Consider the following 16,081-nt stretch of genomic DNA (forward strand, 5'->3'; position numbering starts at 1 on the left):
TCCTTAGATGACTGCTGGGTACCGATTCAGTCAAAAATGCAAAGGCAAACACAGGCCAAAAACTATATTATGGTTCTTAATTTTTACTCTGGTTCTCCATATAAGCTAGAATGTGATCTAATCATTTGGGGGTAATCATCAATACTGTGAAAGTATAATGTTTCAGAATTCCTGCAAAATGCTTAAACTCTAGAGACGAGGGGGATCCCTGGGTGGCTCAGCAGTTTAGCACCTTGTCTTCAGCCTGGGGTGTGATCCTGGAGTCCAAGGATGGAGTCCCACATCAGGCTCCCTGCATGGAGCCTGCTTCTCCCTCTGTGTCTCTGCCTCTGTGTGTGTGTGTCTCATGAATAAATAAATAAAATATTTTTTAAAAATAAAAACTCTAGAGATGAGTTCCTGGTCACTCTGGAATCTAAAGACTCCCACTGGAGAAATATTCAGGTTTACTGTGAAGTTTCTTACTGCAAAGGGAAGATGTCCTGTCCAAATTTGGCCATGGAAGGGGGAGCAGGCGCACCTGTCCCACAGAGCCCCACCATGGTGGCAGCACTTGCATCCCAATATGAGTTGTGTTGAAGGAGGGATGCCTTCCACACTGCCAAGGGTGACCATCAAGCATAGGCCCTGTCCTTCCATGCATACCAACTTCCTGTTTCAGGTCCTGCTTATGGTATCAGCATGGCCCTCTCTTTACTCTGACTTGTCCTCTTAGAGTGACAGGAGAGAGGAATTCTAGACCTAGAAGGAAGCCAATGTGTGAAGGTTCCAATGTGAGAATCAGGGAAAAGTCAGGGTTTGAACCCAGGTCTCTCCGGAGCTTAGAACTGGCTCTTTCGGATCTGGCCCTTTCCCTTGCAGCACCACAGGGCAATGTCACCTTTCCCCCTTTGTGGTCAGGGCAGGAGGCTGCAATTCTGATTGCCCACAGGATGAAGCTGGGAGCTTGAGGGATGTTCTCTGTTTTGCTGCACTCAACACATATACACTCAACAGCCATTCCCAACATCCCTTACTATCCTTCCCTGCACACATACCAGCATACATGGGAACCAGGGATCATTTCCCACCACCTGCCCCATCACATCTCACCACATTCCAACCACAAGGCTCTACTTTTAGTTGCCATGTTGTAGACTGTTGAACAGTGTTGTGTCTTGGACAATGAATGTGATGAAAACAACCCCACCCTACCCCCAGATTCCAGTTTAGACACTCCTTTATTCAAATAAGGAGAGCATTTAGAAATCTGTGGCAATTGATCACCGCTGATCTCAGCTCAGGATCTTTCACCTGGGATGCCATTCCCTCCCTTTCACCTAACTCTTACTGGCTGAGGATAGTTGTTACTGAGCAATGATTCCTCCCCTTCCCTTTCCCCACTGATGGCTCAGCTACATGACATGTTTTGGCCAATGGAATGAGAGGACATAATGTAGACAGAGGATGTAACCATGCTTGTGTAATTTGCTTGTCTTTGAACTCCAATGACTTGCCAGAGAACATCCCCTCACAGCTGATGTCCCTTCATCCTGGGCTCCAGAAACTACATAAAGTAGACGTGAGCCCAACCCATAGCCTTGGGCAAAGCCACGCAGCCAAGCCCAACTTATAATGGTCAAGCTGCAGTCAAAGTGCAGCCCCAGGAGCATGAAAATAAATGCTTGTGGCTGTGGCCACGGAGGTTGGGTTAGCTTTTTGTTTTTGTTTTTTTCCACCATAGCATTATAGCAGTGGGAGCTGATTTTTACAATACTTGGGTGTTTTTTTTTTTTTAAGATTTTATTTATTTATTCATGAGAGACACAGAGAGAGAGAGAGAGAGAGGCAGAGACACAGGCAGAGGGAGAAGCAGGCTCCATGCAGGGAGCCCGATGTGGAACTTGATCCTGGGACTCCAGGATCACACCCTGAGCCAAAGGCAGAGGCTAAACTGCTGAGCCACCCAGGCATCCTAGCATTCTAGTTTAGATTAACATTACCTTCCATGTCTCCTGAGAGAAACCTCCCCTGAGCCCCTAGAGTAGATCAGGTCCCTGCTGGCCCCTCTGCTATTTCTATATCTGTTCAATCTGTATCACACATTTGATTGTGGGAGATCCTGCTGGATTTCCATTCCCTGTGCATGGGGACCTGTCAGTCTTGCTCTTTGCAAACCAGCTCCTGGCAACAAGGACTAGCAACAGAGTAGGCTTACAGTAGATATTTCTCAGATGACAATGTATTGACAGATGGATGGGCAGATGGATGGATGCATAGGCAAAGTTGGAATACCTCTGCTCACCTGCATCTCCCTAGACTTCCAGAACCAGCTCTGGCTCTGGCTCATTATGTGACTTCACATGGGCCTCAGTGTCCTCATGCAGATGCTTGCTTAGGACTGCTTAGTCCAGTATAATAGCCACCACCCACATGTGGCTACTGAGCACTTGATATGCAGCTAGTGTGAATGAGGAACTAAATTTTATTTAGGTTTAGTTACTTTGAATTTAAAAACTGACAAATTATTTGGAAAATCTTAGTGCATTTAGAACAACTTGGGCATGTGATTCTACTTTTTTCAACTATAAATGTTATGAAATATAAATATAAATCAAGAATTTCGAATTGGAATACCTGGGTGGATCAGTCGGTTAAGAGTCCAACTCTTGGTTTCAACTCAGGTCATGATCTCAGAGTCATGAGATTGAGCCCCGCTTCTGGCTCTGTGCTCAGAGGGGAATCTGCTTGAGATTCTTTCCCTTCCTTCTCCTTCCCTTTCTGCTCCTCCCCCTACTTGTGCTCTCTCTCTTTCAAAAAATAAAATCTTGGGCAGCCCCTGTAGCTTTGTGGTTTAGCGCCACCTTCATCCCAGGGCCGGATCCTGGAGACCCAGGATCGAGTCCCACGTCAGGCTCCCTGCATGGAGCCTGCTTCTCCCTCTGCCTGTGTCTCCGCCTCTCTCTCTCTGTGTGTCTCTCATGACTAAATAAAATCTTTAAAAATAAAATATAATAAATAAAATAAAATCTTAAAAAAAATAAAAGATTTTCTAATGAAAATTTGGCACCTGGGATGCCTGAGTGGCTCAGTGGTTGAACATCTGCCTTGGTCTCAGAGCATGATCCCAGAGTCCCAGGACTGAGTCCCACATCAGGCTCCTTGTGTGGAGCCTGCTTCTCCCTCTGCCTATGTCTCTGCCTGTCTCTCTCTGTGTCTCTCATGAATAAATAAATAAAATCTTTTTAAAAAATAAAAATAAGGGCAGCCCGGGTGGTTCAGCAGTTTAGAGCCGCCTTCAGCCCAGGGCCTGATTCTGGAGACCCATGATCAAGTCCCACATCTGGTCCTTGCATGGAGCCTGCTTCTCCCTCTGCCTGTGTCTGTGCCTCTCTCTTTCTCTCTCTCTCCCCTCTCTCTCTCTAATGGATAAATGAATAAAATCTTTAAAAAAATAAAAATAAAAATAAAATTATTCTCACCTATTTTTTTTTTTTTTTTTACATTTTAAAATGTGGCTACTAGAAAATTTTTAGTTACATATGTGATTCTCATTACATGTCTGATGATGGCTCTGAAGTGAAGGAGACCTGGTTTGGATCCAAGCTCAGAGCTGTGTGACTTTGAGCAAGGCATCTTCTGTCTCTGGGCCCCAGCTCCACACCTGTGAAATGGAGATCATCGGTGTGTGGTGAAGATCCAATGAAGAAACATATGCAGTGGGCAGCCCTGGTGGCGCAGCGGTTTACTACTGCCTGCAGCCTGGGGTGTGATCCTGGAGACTGGGATCGAGTCCCATGTCAGGCTTCCTGCATGGAGCCTGCTTCTCCCTCTGCCTGTGTCTCTGCCTCTCTCTCTCTCTCTCTGTGTGTCTCTCATGAATAAATAAATAAAATCTTTTTAAAAATTTTTTTAAAAAAGAGAAATGTATGCAGAGTGCCTGGCAGATAGCAAGCACTCTCTAATTATAAGCTGTCAATACTGTTGTCACTGATTTTCTGGACAATGCAAGCAAGTACAGAGTTATAAATGTGGCATGCTTACATCCAAGCAACACATTACAGCTTCTAAAGAACATTCCACAAAGCATGTTCAAAGTGTCCTCTCTCCTGCAGGACAGGGGCCTGAGGCTCTGTATGATGGTTTCTAAATAGGTCCACAAATTCTCTGACATTCCTTTCTTCAATAAATGAAGCCTAATTCCCTTCCCCATAAGTGTCAGCTGGACAAACGACTCACTTCTAATGAGCAGAATGAAGCATAACTGACAGTCTGAGATATCCAAGATTGGGTCATAAGAGGCATTGTGGACTTCCTCTTTGGCTCTCTCTTGTGTGTCACTCACTCTGGGAGAAGCCAGCTAGTGCTCACTTCATCAGCATATTTGCTAAAATTGGGGGAAGCCAGCTACCTTGTCATGTATGGTTAGGCCCATGTCGTAGGAAACTGGGACTGGAAAACTGGAAACAACCAAATGAGTGAGTGATATTGGAAATGGATTGTCTAGCCCTGGTCAAGCTTTCAGGTAAGTGCAGCCTCAGCCAATACCTTGACTGCATCCTCATTAAAGACCCTGAGTCCAGAACATCCCAGCTTAGCCTCTCACATATTCCTGATCCACAGAACCTGAAAAATAATAAATATTCATTGTTTCGGGCACCTGGGCAGTTCAGTCGCTGAGCATCTGCCTTCAGCTCAGGTTGTGATCCTGGGGTCCTGGGATGGAGCCCTGCATTGGGCTCCCTGCTCAGCAGGGGAGTCTGCTTCTCCTTCTGCCTCTGCCTCTGTCTCTGCCTCTCTCTCTCTTTCATGAATAAATAAAATAAATAAATAAATAAATAAATAAATAAATAAATAAATAAATAAATAATTTGTTGTTTCAAGCTGTTAGATTTGGGGATCATTTGTCATGCAATAATAGATAACAAATACACTTTCTTTATGGGCCTGTGGTTACAGGTCTGCTCTTCTCCAGAAAAAGGACTGCCAATCCTGGGTCTGGTCCTTCTTGGGACTACCATGGCTACCAAAGAGTCCAGAGGCCAAGGTACAAACCACAAACGCTAGGCCAGGTTGCCTATGTGCTCATAGGCTGTTTATTTGCCCAAGAGTAAGGAGGAGAGAGGATGAGAAGAAAAACCGATGCCCCAAGGTGGTGGAGCTGAGGGGAGAAATGAACAGAAAGGTTCCTCCTCTTTCTCTTGCCATGGACCCCAGGGAACTCCAGCTTCAGATGAGGCCTCTGAGGGTGGTGTAGGGGCCTCTAGGAGGCCTGGCAGTTGTTGTCTGGGGTCAAGATCCCCACAGGGGCAGGTCCCAGGCTCGGAATGGCTTTTGTGTACACAAAATATCTCTCTGCAAAAGGCACTGGTGGGGGAATGGGAATGGTGGGGCAGCTAGGAGGTTACCCCATCACAGGCAGGATCCACTGTGTCCTGAGTCTGGTTCCCAGTCCCAAGACTATCCCAGCCTCTAAGGGAGTCCCTTAGAGGCCGGGACTTTGCACACTTATTCCTTTCCTCTCCCTTCCCTCAGCCCAGTGATGAGCAGGCAGTCAGCGGAGGGCCAGGTCACGCCACGTGGCAGACACCCTCTCTTCAGGGCTAGTGCATCTGGTGACCTCTAGGCCAAAAGCCCCAGGCGGGTGACTTTGGCTGAGAGGAAGGAGTGGATGATGAAGACCATGGTTTTGGGGCACGAATGCAGGTCCAGCTGCTGCAGGGTGGATGGAGAGAAGGGTCAGGAGCCCCATCCAGCCTGGCCTCCAGGAGAACATAACCCCCCACCCCCTCCACTCACAATCTCTCCTTCAGCACCCCCGAAGTCCAGGAAGAGGAGGCTGGCACCGTCATCCGAGGACATCTGCAGTTTCTCAAAGGGCTGTCGAAGCAGCACAGCTCGGGCAGCGCCAGGCTCAGCCGCCCACAGTGTGAAGCCCTTGTCGATGTGCACGGAGAGGCTGCAGGGACGGCCATTCCATGTACAGGCTGCAGGGAGGCATGTGGATACAGGCACAGATGGCATCTCAGAGACCCATAAGCCCTCACCAGCAACTCCACAAATGGGGCTTGAATACCACTCAGGATGGGAAGTTCACTGCCTGTTATGTCATCTGCACTTTCACCCTGCATAGAGTTGCCCCCACCCTAAAATACAGAGAAATGGTCCCTCAGAGAAACTATAACCCACTTCAAGTCCCACTTCCAGAAACACCAAAAGGGAAAGCTTAAACTCTACCATGCTCAGAAGGCCCACTCTCTTACTCCCTATAAAGGTATCAGTAGACCCACCAAGCATGACCCTTGGAGACCTTAGACACCTGTAGAATTGCCCAGGTAAATGTGAATTTCAGATAAACAATGGATAATTTGGACATACTTATACTAAAAAAGATTCGTGGTTTATGTGAAAGTCACATTTAAATAGGTGTCCTATATTTTACCTGGCAATCATACTCCAAGTGCCATGTCTTGGAATCACAAAGCCAGGGCAAGAAAACCCAGAGTAAAGAGTCTTACTATCTACTGAGACACCTGCACATCCAAAAGAGAGAGCCCTTGAAGACCCCAAACCCCACTTTTTATCCCCTTCCTGAAGTACCCTAAAAAAGGAAATTTGGATGCCTCTAGGGGTGAGAGGCTCATTACCAGAGAGGCACGCCCAGATCTGCCCAGCCCACCTGTAGACACCTCCTGCACACCCTCGGCAGCCCGGTGACAGCCGTCCACCAGTTGCCGGGTCCAGGTGGCCAGCTCCTGTGGTGACTCCACGCTGAACAGGTGAGTGTCCACACCATGACGTGTGCCCGTACGCAGGGCAAAAGAGAGCTCTGCATCATAGGGCACTGAACCCTTAGAGGGGCCTGAGTGCACCAGCCTAGGGGCAAAGGGGAGAGTGCTAAGTATGAGGTCTCACACTGTGGGGAAATAGGTGGTGACCCGGGAAGGAACTCTGTGCCTCCTTTACCATCTAATTGGTGAACAGGACTTCCAGCTGGCCCCTGACTGACTCACAGGAGCCCATCTCCTGCCACCCTCCCCCTTGCTCCCTCAGCTCCAGCCATACCAGGTCTTCAAACACACCAAACACATTCTTGCCTCAACAGCTCTGCACACACTGTTCCCTCTGTCAAGTGCACTCTTCCCTGATGATCTGCACTGCTCACTCCCTCACTTCCTTCAGATCTTTGCTCAAATGTCATCTCCTCTGAGAAGCCTTCCCTGACCGCTCTGTCTAAAATAACACCCCTGGCACTCACTAGCCTTACTTTTCATCATGATACCGGAAATGATACTTATTCTTTATTTATTTCACTTGGCTTTTTTTTTTTAATAATTTTTTTTAATTTTTATTTATTTATGATAGTCACACACAGAGAGGGAGAGAGGCAGAGACACAGGCAGAGGGAGAAGCAGGCTCCACGCACCGGGAGCCCAACGTGGGATTCGATCCTGGGTCTCCTCCAGGATCGCGCCCTGGGCCAAAGGCAGGCGCCAAACCACTGCACCACCCAGGGATCCCTCACTTGGCTTTTGATCATCTTTTTAACTAGAATATCATCTAAGATACAAATTTTTGTCTAATCTGCTCACCATTCTATTCTGAGCAATTAAAACAATGCCTGGGGGGCACCCAGGGGCTCAGTCAGTTAAAAGTCTGCCTTTGGCTCAGATCATGATCCCAGGGTCCTGCGATTGAGCTCTGCATCTCTGCATCTGGCTCCCTGCTCCACAGGCAGCCTGCTTCTCCCTCTCCCTCTGCCTTCCACTCCACTTGCTTGTTCGTTTTCTCTCTCTCTCTCTCTCAAATAAATAAATTTTAAAAAATAAAAAATAAAAATAAAGCAATGACTGGCATGTAGTAGGTGTTCAATAAACATTTGTGACCCAAATTAATGAGTCACTTGATTAGTGTGGCAATCCATGACCTGCTTATTCCTGGTAGACAGCTGGCTCCTAACACATGGGCCAGAGCCCCACCCAGAGGAAGAGACATGAGCAGCAAGGGCCCAGGCACTCAGTCTGATTCCCACTTGCTGTGTAACCTTGGGCAGCTTACTTCCCCTCTCTGGGCAACAGACTCAGAGTTCTGGCCCTTAGCTCTCTTTGCTTCTCACTCCACACACTCTCTCTCGTAATTTCAGCTACCTGCTAGAGCTGCTGCTGACACTGTTTCCCATTTTCCAGCTTGGAACTAAAATTCACAATTCCCCAAGATTCCTCTGTAAGCTCCCTATCCGTCACCCCCCCACACACACTTTGCACTCAACTCAGCATCTTGCTCCAGCCTCCCCCTTTTGCACTCCCACCCCTAATCCCACTGCTTGCCCAGACACACGCTCCAAACCTCCCATTCATCCATTCATCCTGGACACCTCCCTCACCCTCCCCATCTGGCAAGCACTAAACCCAGTTAATTTTACCACCCATGTGTCTTCCAATGCAAATGCGGCCTTTCTTCTCCATCTGCTGCCTCCACCCACCTCCACCATCTCTCCTGCATGACTGCACCAGCCTCCCAGCTTCCATCCTGCCCCCTCCAGTGCATTTTCCACGTGGCAGCCACAGGGGTGTTTTTAAAACTCAACCCAAGTCTGGGCGCCTGGGTCGCTCAGTTGGGTAAATATCTGATTCTTGAATTTAGCTCAGGTCATGATCTTGGGGGGTCATGAGATCCAACACTGCTTTGGGTTCTGCACTCAGCAGGGAGTCTGCTTGGGATTCTCTCTCTCCTCCCTCTGCCTCTACACCCCTTCCTGCTCATTTGTGTGCTCTCTCTTTCTCTATTTCTCTAAAATAAACAAATAAAGGGTGGGTGACTCAGTCAGCTGAGCATCCACCTTCTGCTCAGGTCATGATCTCAGGTTCCTGGGATCAAACTCCCATGTAGGGCTCCCTGCTCAGTGAGAGGGGGTAGGGGGGTCTGCTTCTTTCTCTCCCTCTGCCCCTCTCCTCCTCTTGCTCTCTCTTGAGCTCTCTGTCTCTCTCAAATAATAAAATATTTTTAAAATAATAATAAGGGATCCCTGGGTGGCTCAGCGGTTTAGCGCCTGCCTTCAGCCCAGGGCGTGATCCTGAAGTCCTGGGATCGAGTCCCACATCGGGCTCCCTTCATGGAGCCTGCTTCTCCCCCTGCCTGTATCTCTGCCTCTCTTTCTCTGTGTCTCTCATGAATAAATAAATAAAATATTTAAAAAATAATAATAAATAAAAAATAATATGAAATAAAAATATAGGAATTTTTTTATTTTAAAAGCTTAAAAAATAATTTAAAAAATTAAAACACACACACACACACGCAACCCACATCACCTCACTCCCAGGCTAAAACCTTTCCACTCTGCCACAACTCTTAAGATAAAGCTACTAGCATTCCTTTTTTTTTTTTTTTTTTTTTTAATTTATGATAGTCACACAGAGAGAGAGAGAGAGAGAGGCAGAGACACAGGCAGAGGGAGAAGCAGGCTCCATGCACTGGGAGCCCGATGTGGAATTCGATCCCGGGTCCCCAGGATCCCGCCCTGAGCCAAAGGCAGGAGCCAAACCGCTGCGCCACCCAGGGATCCCCACTACTAGCATTCCTTAACCAAGCAGGAGAGGTTCTGCAAGGTCAAGCCCTACAACTTCCTGTCTCATTTCTCTCCATTTCCTGTATAGATTCAACATACTGGTTATAGCACACTCAGAGCTCTATGAACACACTATAGCCCTTAATAGTTCTATAACTTTGTCCATGTTGTTCTCACTGTGATGTTCTTCCACTCTTTCTTAAATAGCAAACTTCTACTCATCCATCAAAATCCAGCTCAATAGCACCTCTTCCTAAAGGCTTCCCCATCAGGCCAGGCAGAGTTAAATGGCTTCTACAGCTCTGCACTATGAAGGCTGTTCCTAGGTCAGCCTTCCCTACCAGACTGGGTGCTCACTAAGGGCAGACTGTTGGGATCAGCTCCCTATCCCCTGAACCATGCTGCACAGATTGGGCAGAGTAGGCGTCAATCAGTGAGTGACTAGTGGGACCTCACATCCTTCTCTTGCAAGTCCCCATCTCACAGATGAAGAAACTGAGGCCCAGACAACATAGAGACTTGTTTCAGGTCACCCGGGAGATAACTCAGGGCAGTAAAGGCCTGGAATCCCCCACTCCTGAGGCTCATTGACAGCATCACCCCCCAATCTCTGGGTGAGACAGACACCCTCACCTGCCCATGGATACCTGGTAGCAATGAGCGGGGCAGTACGGCTTGGCTGGCTCAGTGCCTCTCGGGTCTGGGGTAGATGGCAGTAGAGAAGCAGCTCCTTTTCAGTCAGCAAGGCCAGGGTAGGTGCTGTGCCCCCATTGGGCAGCTGCAAGGGGTAAGGCAACAGTGAGATGGGGCACAGAGGGGAGAGGTCAGAGGGCCAGGGTAAAGTGGGATGGTAAACAGGAATGTGGTTAGCTCCAGGGGAGGGTTGGAGGTGGGGGACAGATGCCTGGCCCAGCAGGCACCTGCTCAGTCAGCCAGCCGATCTGCTTGATGTCTTGGCTTCCAGTTGTACTGGTGGCTGCCAGCAGTGCCTGCAGCTCGTCCTTGACCCAAGGCATCAGAGCGTTGACCTGAGCCTGGATGGCAGCTGCCCACGACTTTGCACTAGCCTCATCCTTGGCCCTCAGGAAGAGGGTGTCTTGGCCATCTGCTGAACAGATCTCCAAATACCTGCAGGCACAAACAGAGAGGAAGGGAGGACCAGTCCACTAGGCTGCAGCTGGCCAACCTTGAAATCTGGCCCCAAATCCCATTCACTGCAAAACCAGGAGAAACCACAGGATACTCATGAGACAATCAGGAGTGACACTCACCGCTGGGGCTCCAGACACAATTGGGGCTTCATGGGGTCTAGGGACAAGAGACTATGACATGTACACACAGAAGCATATACATACAAATTAAACACATAGTCAAACATGTGTGATAGGAGCCAAAATCCCCATGTAAGTTTCATGATCTTGTTTTTGTCTCCTGGTTTCTAAGGGGAAGGCTTCTCCTGCTGGGAAATTTCTCCCCCTAGCTTCTCCCTTGTGGCATAGGACCAAAGTAATACACCAATGTGGCAGGGGCAGGGGGAGAGCATAAAACTGAAGAGGTTTGAGGGGATCCCTGGGTGGCGCAGCGGTTTGGCGCCTGCCTTTGGCCCAGGGCGCGATCCTGGAGACCTGGGATCGAATCCCACATCGGGCTCCTGGTGCATGGAGCCTGCTTCTCCCTCTGCCTATGTCTGTCTGTCTGTCTGTCTCTCTCTCTCTCTCTCTGTGTGACTATCATAAATAAATAAAAATTAAAAAAAAAACTGAAGAGGTTTGAGAGGCCAAGTCAGTCTATATAAAAAGAGTTGGAGCAGAGAAGGGAGAGGGAAGGAGATAAAAAGCCATGTGGACAACTGGGGGTGGGGTAGGGTTTCAGGGAGGTACCAAGAGAAGTAGTGGCAGGAAAAGGATTTTAAAATGGTATGTGAAAAAAAATTAAATTAAAAAATAAATAAATAAAATGGTATGTGGACCATTAAAGATTCGCTCCTCCTCTGGTTTTTCTGTCACAGATGAAGTTGGGCAGGACCTACTTGAAACCCCTTTACTTTTGCCTCCCTCTGCTGCAGAACTAGGAAACAAAATACTTGAATTCCCACCTCTCTTGCAGCTAGGGCTGGCCATGTGACCCAGGTCCAACAATGAGATATAGACAGAAGTCTCTGGGGAGGGTGTCCCTTCCCAAATGAAGGTAAAGTTTCCCTAGATGTGGTGGTTCCTCTCCAAAGATGGCCTCTACCAAATCCTTCCCTCCCTGCACACACAGCCCACTTTCCTCATCAAGAGGTGAAGTTTATTTCTCTTTTCTTTGACCTTGTAACTTGGTTTGACAAATAAAATGTGGCAGAAGTGACATTCTGGCATTGCCAACACACCATGAAATCCAAGTACCCTGGACCAACTACCCTTAGAGGAAACACAAAAAGGTACACAGAAAGGCCTATGGAAAGAGGAATGCTTAGCCAGCTGTTCCAACCATTCCAGCTAAGGCAGCAGACATGGGAGCAAAGCAGCCATTCTATACTTCCAGCCCCAGCAGATACCACATAAAGCAGAAGCACTGGCCAGCAGAGCCAGCTCAGATTATAGAATTGGAAGAAATAATCAACTGTAATCTTCTACGCCACTAAATTTTAGGATGGCTTATTATGCAGCATAAGAACAAAATGCCAGGAGAAAAGTTCCTTTGCATTTTGCCTTCTTCCTATTTGGAATGTAGACACATGCTTTGAGGCACAGCCACCAGTCTATCTCCAAAAAGAAAATGCCACAATAAAAATGGCAGAGGAATTGGGACGCCTGGGTGGCTCAGTGGTTGAGTGTCTGCCTTTGGCTCAGGGTGCGATCCTGGAGTCCTGGGATTGAGTCCCACATCGGGCTCCCTGCATGGAGCCTGCTTCTCCCTCTGCCTGTGTCTCTGCCTCTGTGTGTCTCTCATGAATAAATAAATTTTAAAAATCTTTTTTTAAAAAATGGCAGAAAAAAAAAGGCAGAAGAAGCTGGAAGCCTGATTCATTAAGGGCATTCTTGAGTAGTGATAAAAGATCCTAAGTAGCTGACCCTGAACTACTAAACATGTGGAAAAATAAACCCCTCATTTATTTCAGCCATCATTTACTGGCATTTCTGATACTTGCAACCCAACATAATCTTACCACTTAGTGTAAGTATGAAATATTTTTCATTATATTTTGGTTACCAGATTGTATTCCTTTGACTGGGATATTTAGTGCTAATAAAGAACCCCAGTTATATTCAAGTTACATGTGTTACACATGTGCACATGGTCAAACACATGTGCATACATGCATACTATATGTATGAATATTAACATAAACACACACAAACACATATGCACAAATCTATACCCATATCCAAGCAAATGCTCACATATACACATAAACATTTGCATTTACAGGTCAACTACATGTGTACACACAGAAATACATGTACACACATGCTTCAGGTGATGTCTGGGATCAGGCTGGGAACCACGATTAACCTAATAATGTTCTGTAAGTGTCGAGGACTCATACCACCTTACCTTCACCCAACGCAAAAGGCCCCTTTTGTGGAACACCTTAGGTGACCTGTAATCACCAGTTCTTGCCTGTTGGGGGCAGGCTGGGGCTGGGGCATGAGGTAGGGCTAGGAGATCTGGATACTGAACCTCCAGGCCAATGTTGAGCACCTGCCTGGCATTGAAACTCAGCTGTAACTAGGACCCAAGTCTTTCATGTTCAGAAGACTTTTATGTTCACAATATGTATACCACCCCCGATACTGCATACCCCACTTGATCAACATATACTCCACTCACCCACCACCATCACTCAGGCACCTACAGTTTCTAAAGCAGAGGGGCTACCTGGAATGAAGCAAGTTCCATCCCTTCCTGGTTGTGTGATCTTGGGCAGGTTACTTCCTCTCTCTGTCCTCATCTACAAAATTGGGGTGAAATAATAGGACTTTGCTCATAGGGTCACTGAGAGTGTTAAGTTGTGCATGTAAACACTCAATAATGTTGGCTGTTACCAATCTTATCATCAGTGAACTGTTAAGGGCTGCTCATATGTGAAGGATGGTAACTTTCCATGGCCCTGACATGAATGTTACTAGATCTCTAAGAACCTCAGCAGAGTTAGAAAAGACTTGAGAGGATCACTGAGTCTGAAAACTTTATTTCCCAGTGAGAAATCTAAAGGTCAGTGAGGCAGAGACTAGTTCAAGGCGAACCAGGACTGGAACCCAGGGTTCTTCCGCAGACCAAGCTCCTCCTCAGATGTGAACTACTCACAGGAAAAAGCCAAGAATGCCATTATCCCCTTAACTTTGCTCTTACATCCATTCAACAAATATTTCTTAAGCCCTACTATGTTCAGGCATTGTGCTGGTCGCTTGCAACACAGGGCTATCTTTCCTTTGGCCCCACCACTTAACAACAAGGCATATCTACCTGGGTTCCCCCCACCCCAGACTTACCTATGCTCCGGGTCAGTCAGGGTGCACCTCCTCGAAACATATGCCATCTTCAAGGACATGTGTTTGGCATCACTGAGGTCCTGGGGTGAGGGGCCAGGGGAAGATGGCTGTCGCGGAAGGGGTGAAGCAGGAGGCGAGTCCCAGCCAACCGAGGTCCCACCAGCAGAGTTCTTGAAATATGGTGAGACCTCCTTCATGTACTTGACTGGTTAGAGGACAGGTCAGCAGTTACTGTTGTGACATTGGCTCCCATACACATCACAATTGTCACTAATTCATAAGAGTTTAATTTATGTTCTATATCACTATCCTCCTCTAAGCTAAAGTCTCTGACCAGGCAGTGTGGTAGAAAATACTGGATGCATACCAACATCCATGCTCTCATGTTTTCACTGGTTTACAGACTCATGCCACCTGGAAGAAAAACTACACTTCCCAGCCTCCTTTGCAGCTAGATATGGCCATGTAACTAAGTTCTAACCAAGTAATTAGAAGTATTTGGACCTTTGGGATGGCTACTTAAAGGAAACGGACAACAGCCACAACAAAGCAATGAAAGAGCACTGAGACAGGAGTCAGGAGATATGACTGCTCTTCCATTGGGCCATTGTTTGCCTCTATTTCTTCAGCCTGCTCATCTGTAAAGAGGAAGCATGGAATGAGAGTCCTATGGGACAGGTTACCAATTGTCCTCTAATATAGTGATAGCCCTCTAGCTTGAGACTTCACTTTCCAGGCTCCCTTATAACTACAAGGGCTTACGTGCCCAAGTCTAGCCAATAGGATGAAAGCAGAAGGGATGCCACTATCAAGTTCTGTCTGTTAAAGAAAGATTCATACCCTTCCTTTCCTCCTCTTTTCCCTTGACAGGGTTGAGCCGGCTGGAACCCAGACAATGAAGCACCATCTTGACCTGAGGACATGTACCATAATCTAAGGAAAGACGACCAACAAAACAGAAAGGAATGGATGCTGACACTTTGGAGATACCATGTCAGACTTGGACTGTTACCTAAGAAAGCAAGGACTTCTATTATCTATCTATCTATCTATCTATCTATCTATCTATCTACCTACCTATCTAAAAGATTTTTACTTATTTCAGAGAGAGATAACATAAGCAGGGGGAGGTGCAGAGGGGGAGAGAGAGGGACAAACAGACTCTGTGCTGAGTGCAGAGCCCTACTTGGGGCTCAATCCCAGGACCTCAAGATCATGACCTGAGCCAAAACTAAGAGTCAGATACTCAACCAACTGAGCCACTCAGGTACCCCAGGACTTCTGTTACATTTAAGCCATAGTATTTTATGAGTCTCTTGTTATAGTAGCATAGCTTATACCCTAGCCAATATACCTGCTCTTAGCTCTAACATCATTGACTAAGTATAGTAGACACTTTCTAGATAGCATTGTCCAACAGAGTTTTCTATGCTTGTGTAAATGTTCCATATATACACTGTCCAATACAGTAGATACTAGCTGCTGTGGCTACTGAGCACTTGAAATGTGGCTAGTACAAATGAGGAACTGAATTATTTTTATTTCATCTTAATTAATTTAAAATTAAATTCAGGGACACCTGGGTGGCTCAATGGTTGAGTGTCTGCCTTCAGCTCAGGTCATGATCCCAGAGTCCTGGGATCAAGTCCCCGCATCAGGCTCCTGCAGGGAGCCTGCTTCTCCTTCTATGTCTCTGCCTCTCTCTATGTGTCTCTCATGAATAAATAAATAAAATATGTTAAAGACTAAATTAAATTCAAATAGTCACTTAGAGCTACTGGTGACCACGCTAGACAGTAGAATTCTAGAATAACAGCTCAGATCTACTTCTCTGCCCAACTGATCCATAAATGCATGTTCTAATATGTGATCCTGCCCTTCTGGCTCTGCTAGCTAGACCAAGGTGAACACCAGACTCACACCAGGCTACCCGAATGGAGTCTGGTAGAGATTCTAGACTGGTGTTTTGAACCAACATAAATGCTATGGGGCAACTACTTTCTGCTATGGGAATAGAGAAGAGGAGAAAGCTGGTTTATAAAGAAAGAATTAGAGA

At 46.9% G+C, this 16,081-nt stretch overlaps 1 protein-coding gene across 5 annotated transcripts in view; it reads right to left on the reverse strand.

Annotated features, from left to right (window-relative positions):
* Window positions 1-5,052: 5,052 nt before the first annotated feature.
* The window catches only part of SNTA1 (syntrophin alpha 1), a 32,233-nt gene continuing 21,204 nt past the window's right edge, over window positions 5,053-16,081 (reverse strand). For 2 of the 5 annotated variants that reach the window (XM_077872755.1, XM_077872759.1), the window contains exons 3-9: window positions 14,866-14,958; window positions 14,026-14,230; window positions 10,468-10,675; window positions 10,181-10,325; window positions 6,659-6,855; window positions 5,779-5,966; window positions 5,053-5,694 (exon numbers count right to left, since the gene is read on the reverse strand). In XM_077872755.1, the coding sequence (XP_077728881.1) occupies window positions 5,583-5,694; window positions 5,779-5,966; window positions 6,659-6,855; window positions 10,181-10,325; window positions 10,468-10,675; window positions 14,026-14,230; window positions 14,866-14,958 (1,148 nt within the window). In that variant the 3' untranslated portion in view covers window positions 5,053-5,582. The remainder of the gene's footprint in view (window positions 5,695-5,778; window positions 5,967-6,658; window positions 6,856-10,180; window positions 10,326-10,467; window positions 10,676-14,025; window positions 14,231-14,865; window positions 14,959-16,081) is intronic. The other 3 variants (XM_077872756.1, XM_077872757.1, XM_077872758.1) reach the window with 3 other exon arrangements.

This window comes from Canis aureus, chromosome 26 (genome assembly GCF_053574225.1).
Source record: "Canis aureus isolate CA01 chromosome 26, VMU_Caureus_v.1.0, whole genome shotgun sequence".
NCBI lineage: Eukaryota > Metazoa > Chordata > Mammalia > Carnivora > Canidae > Canis > Canis aureus.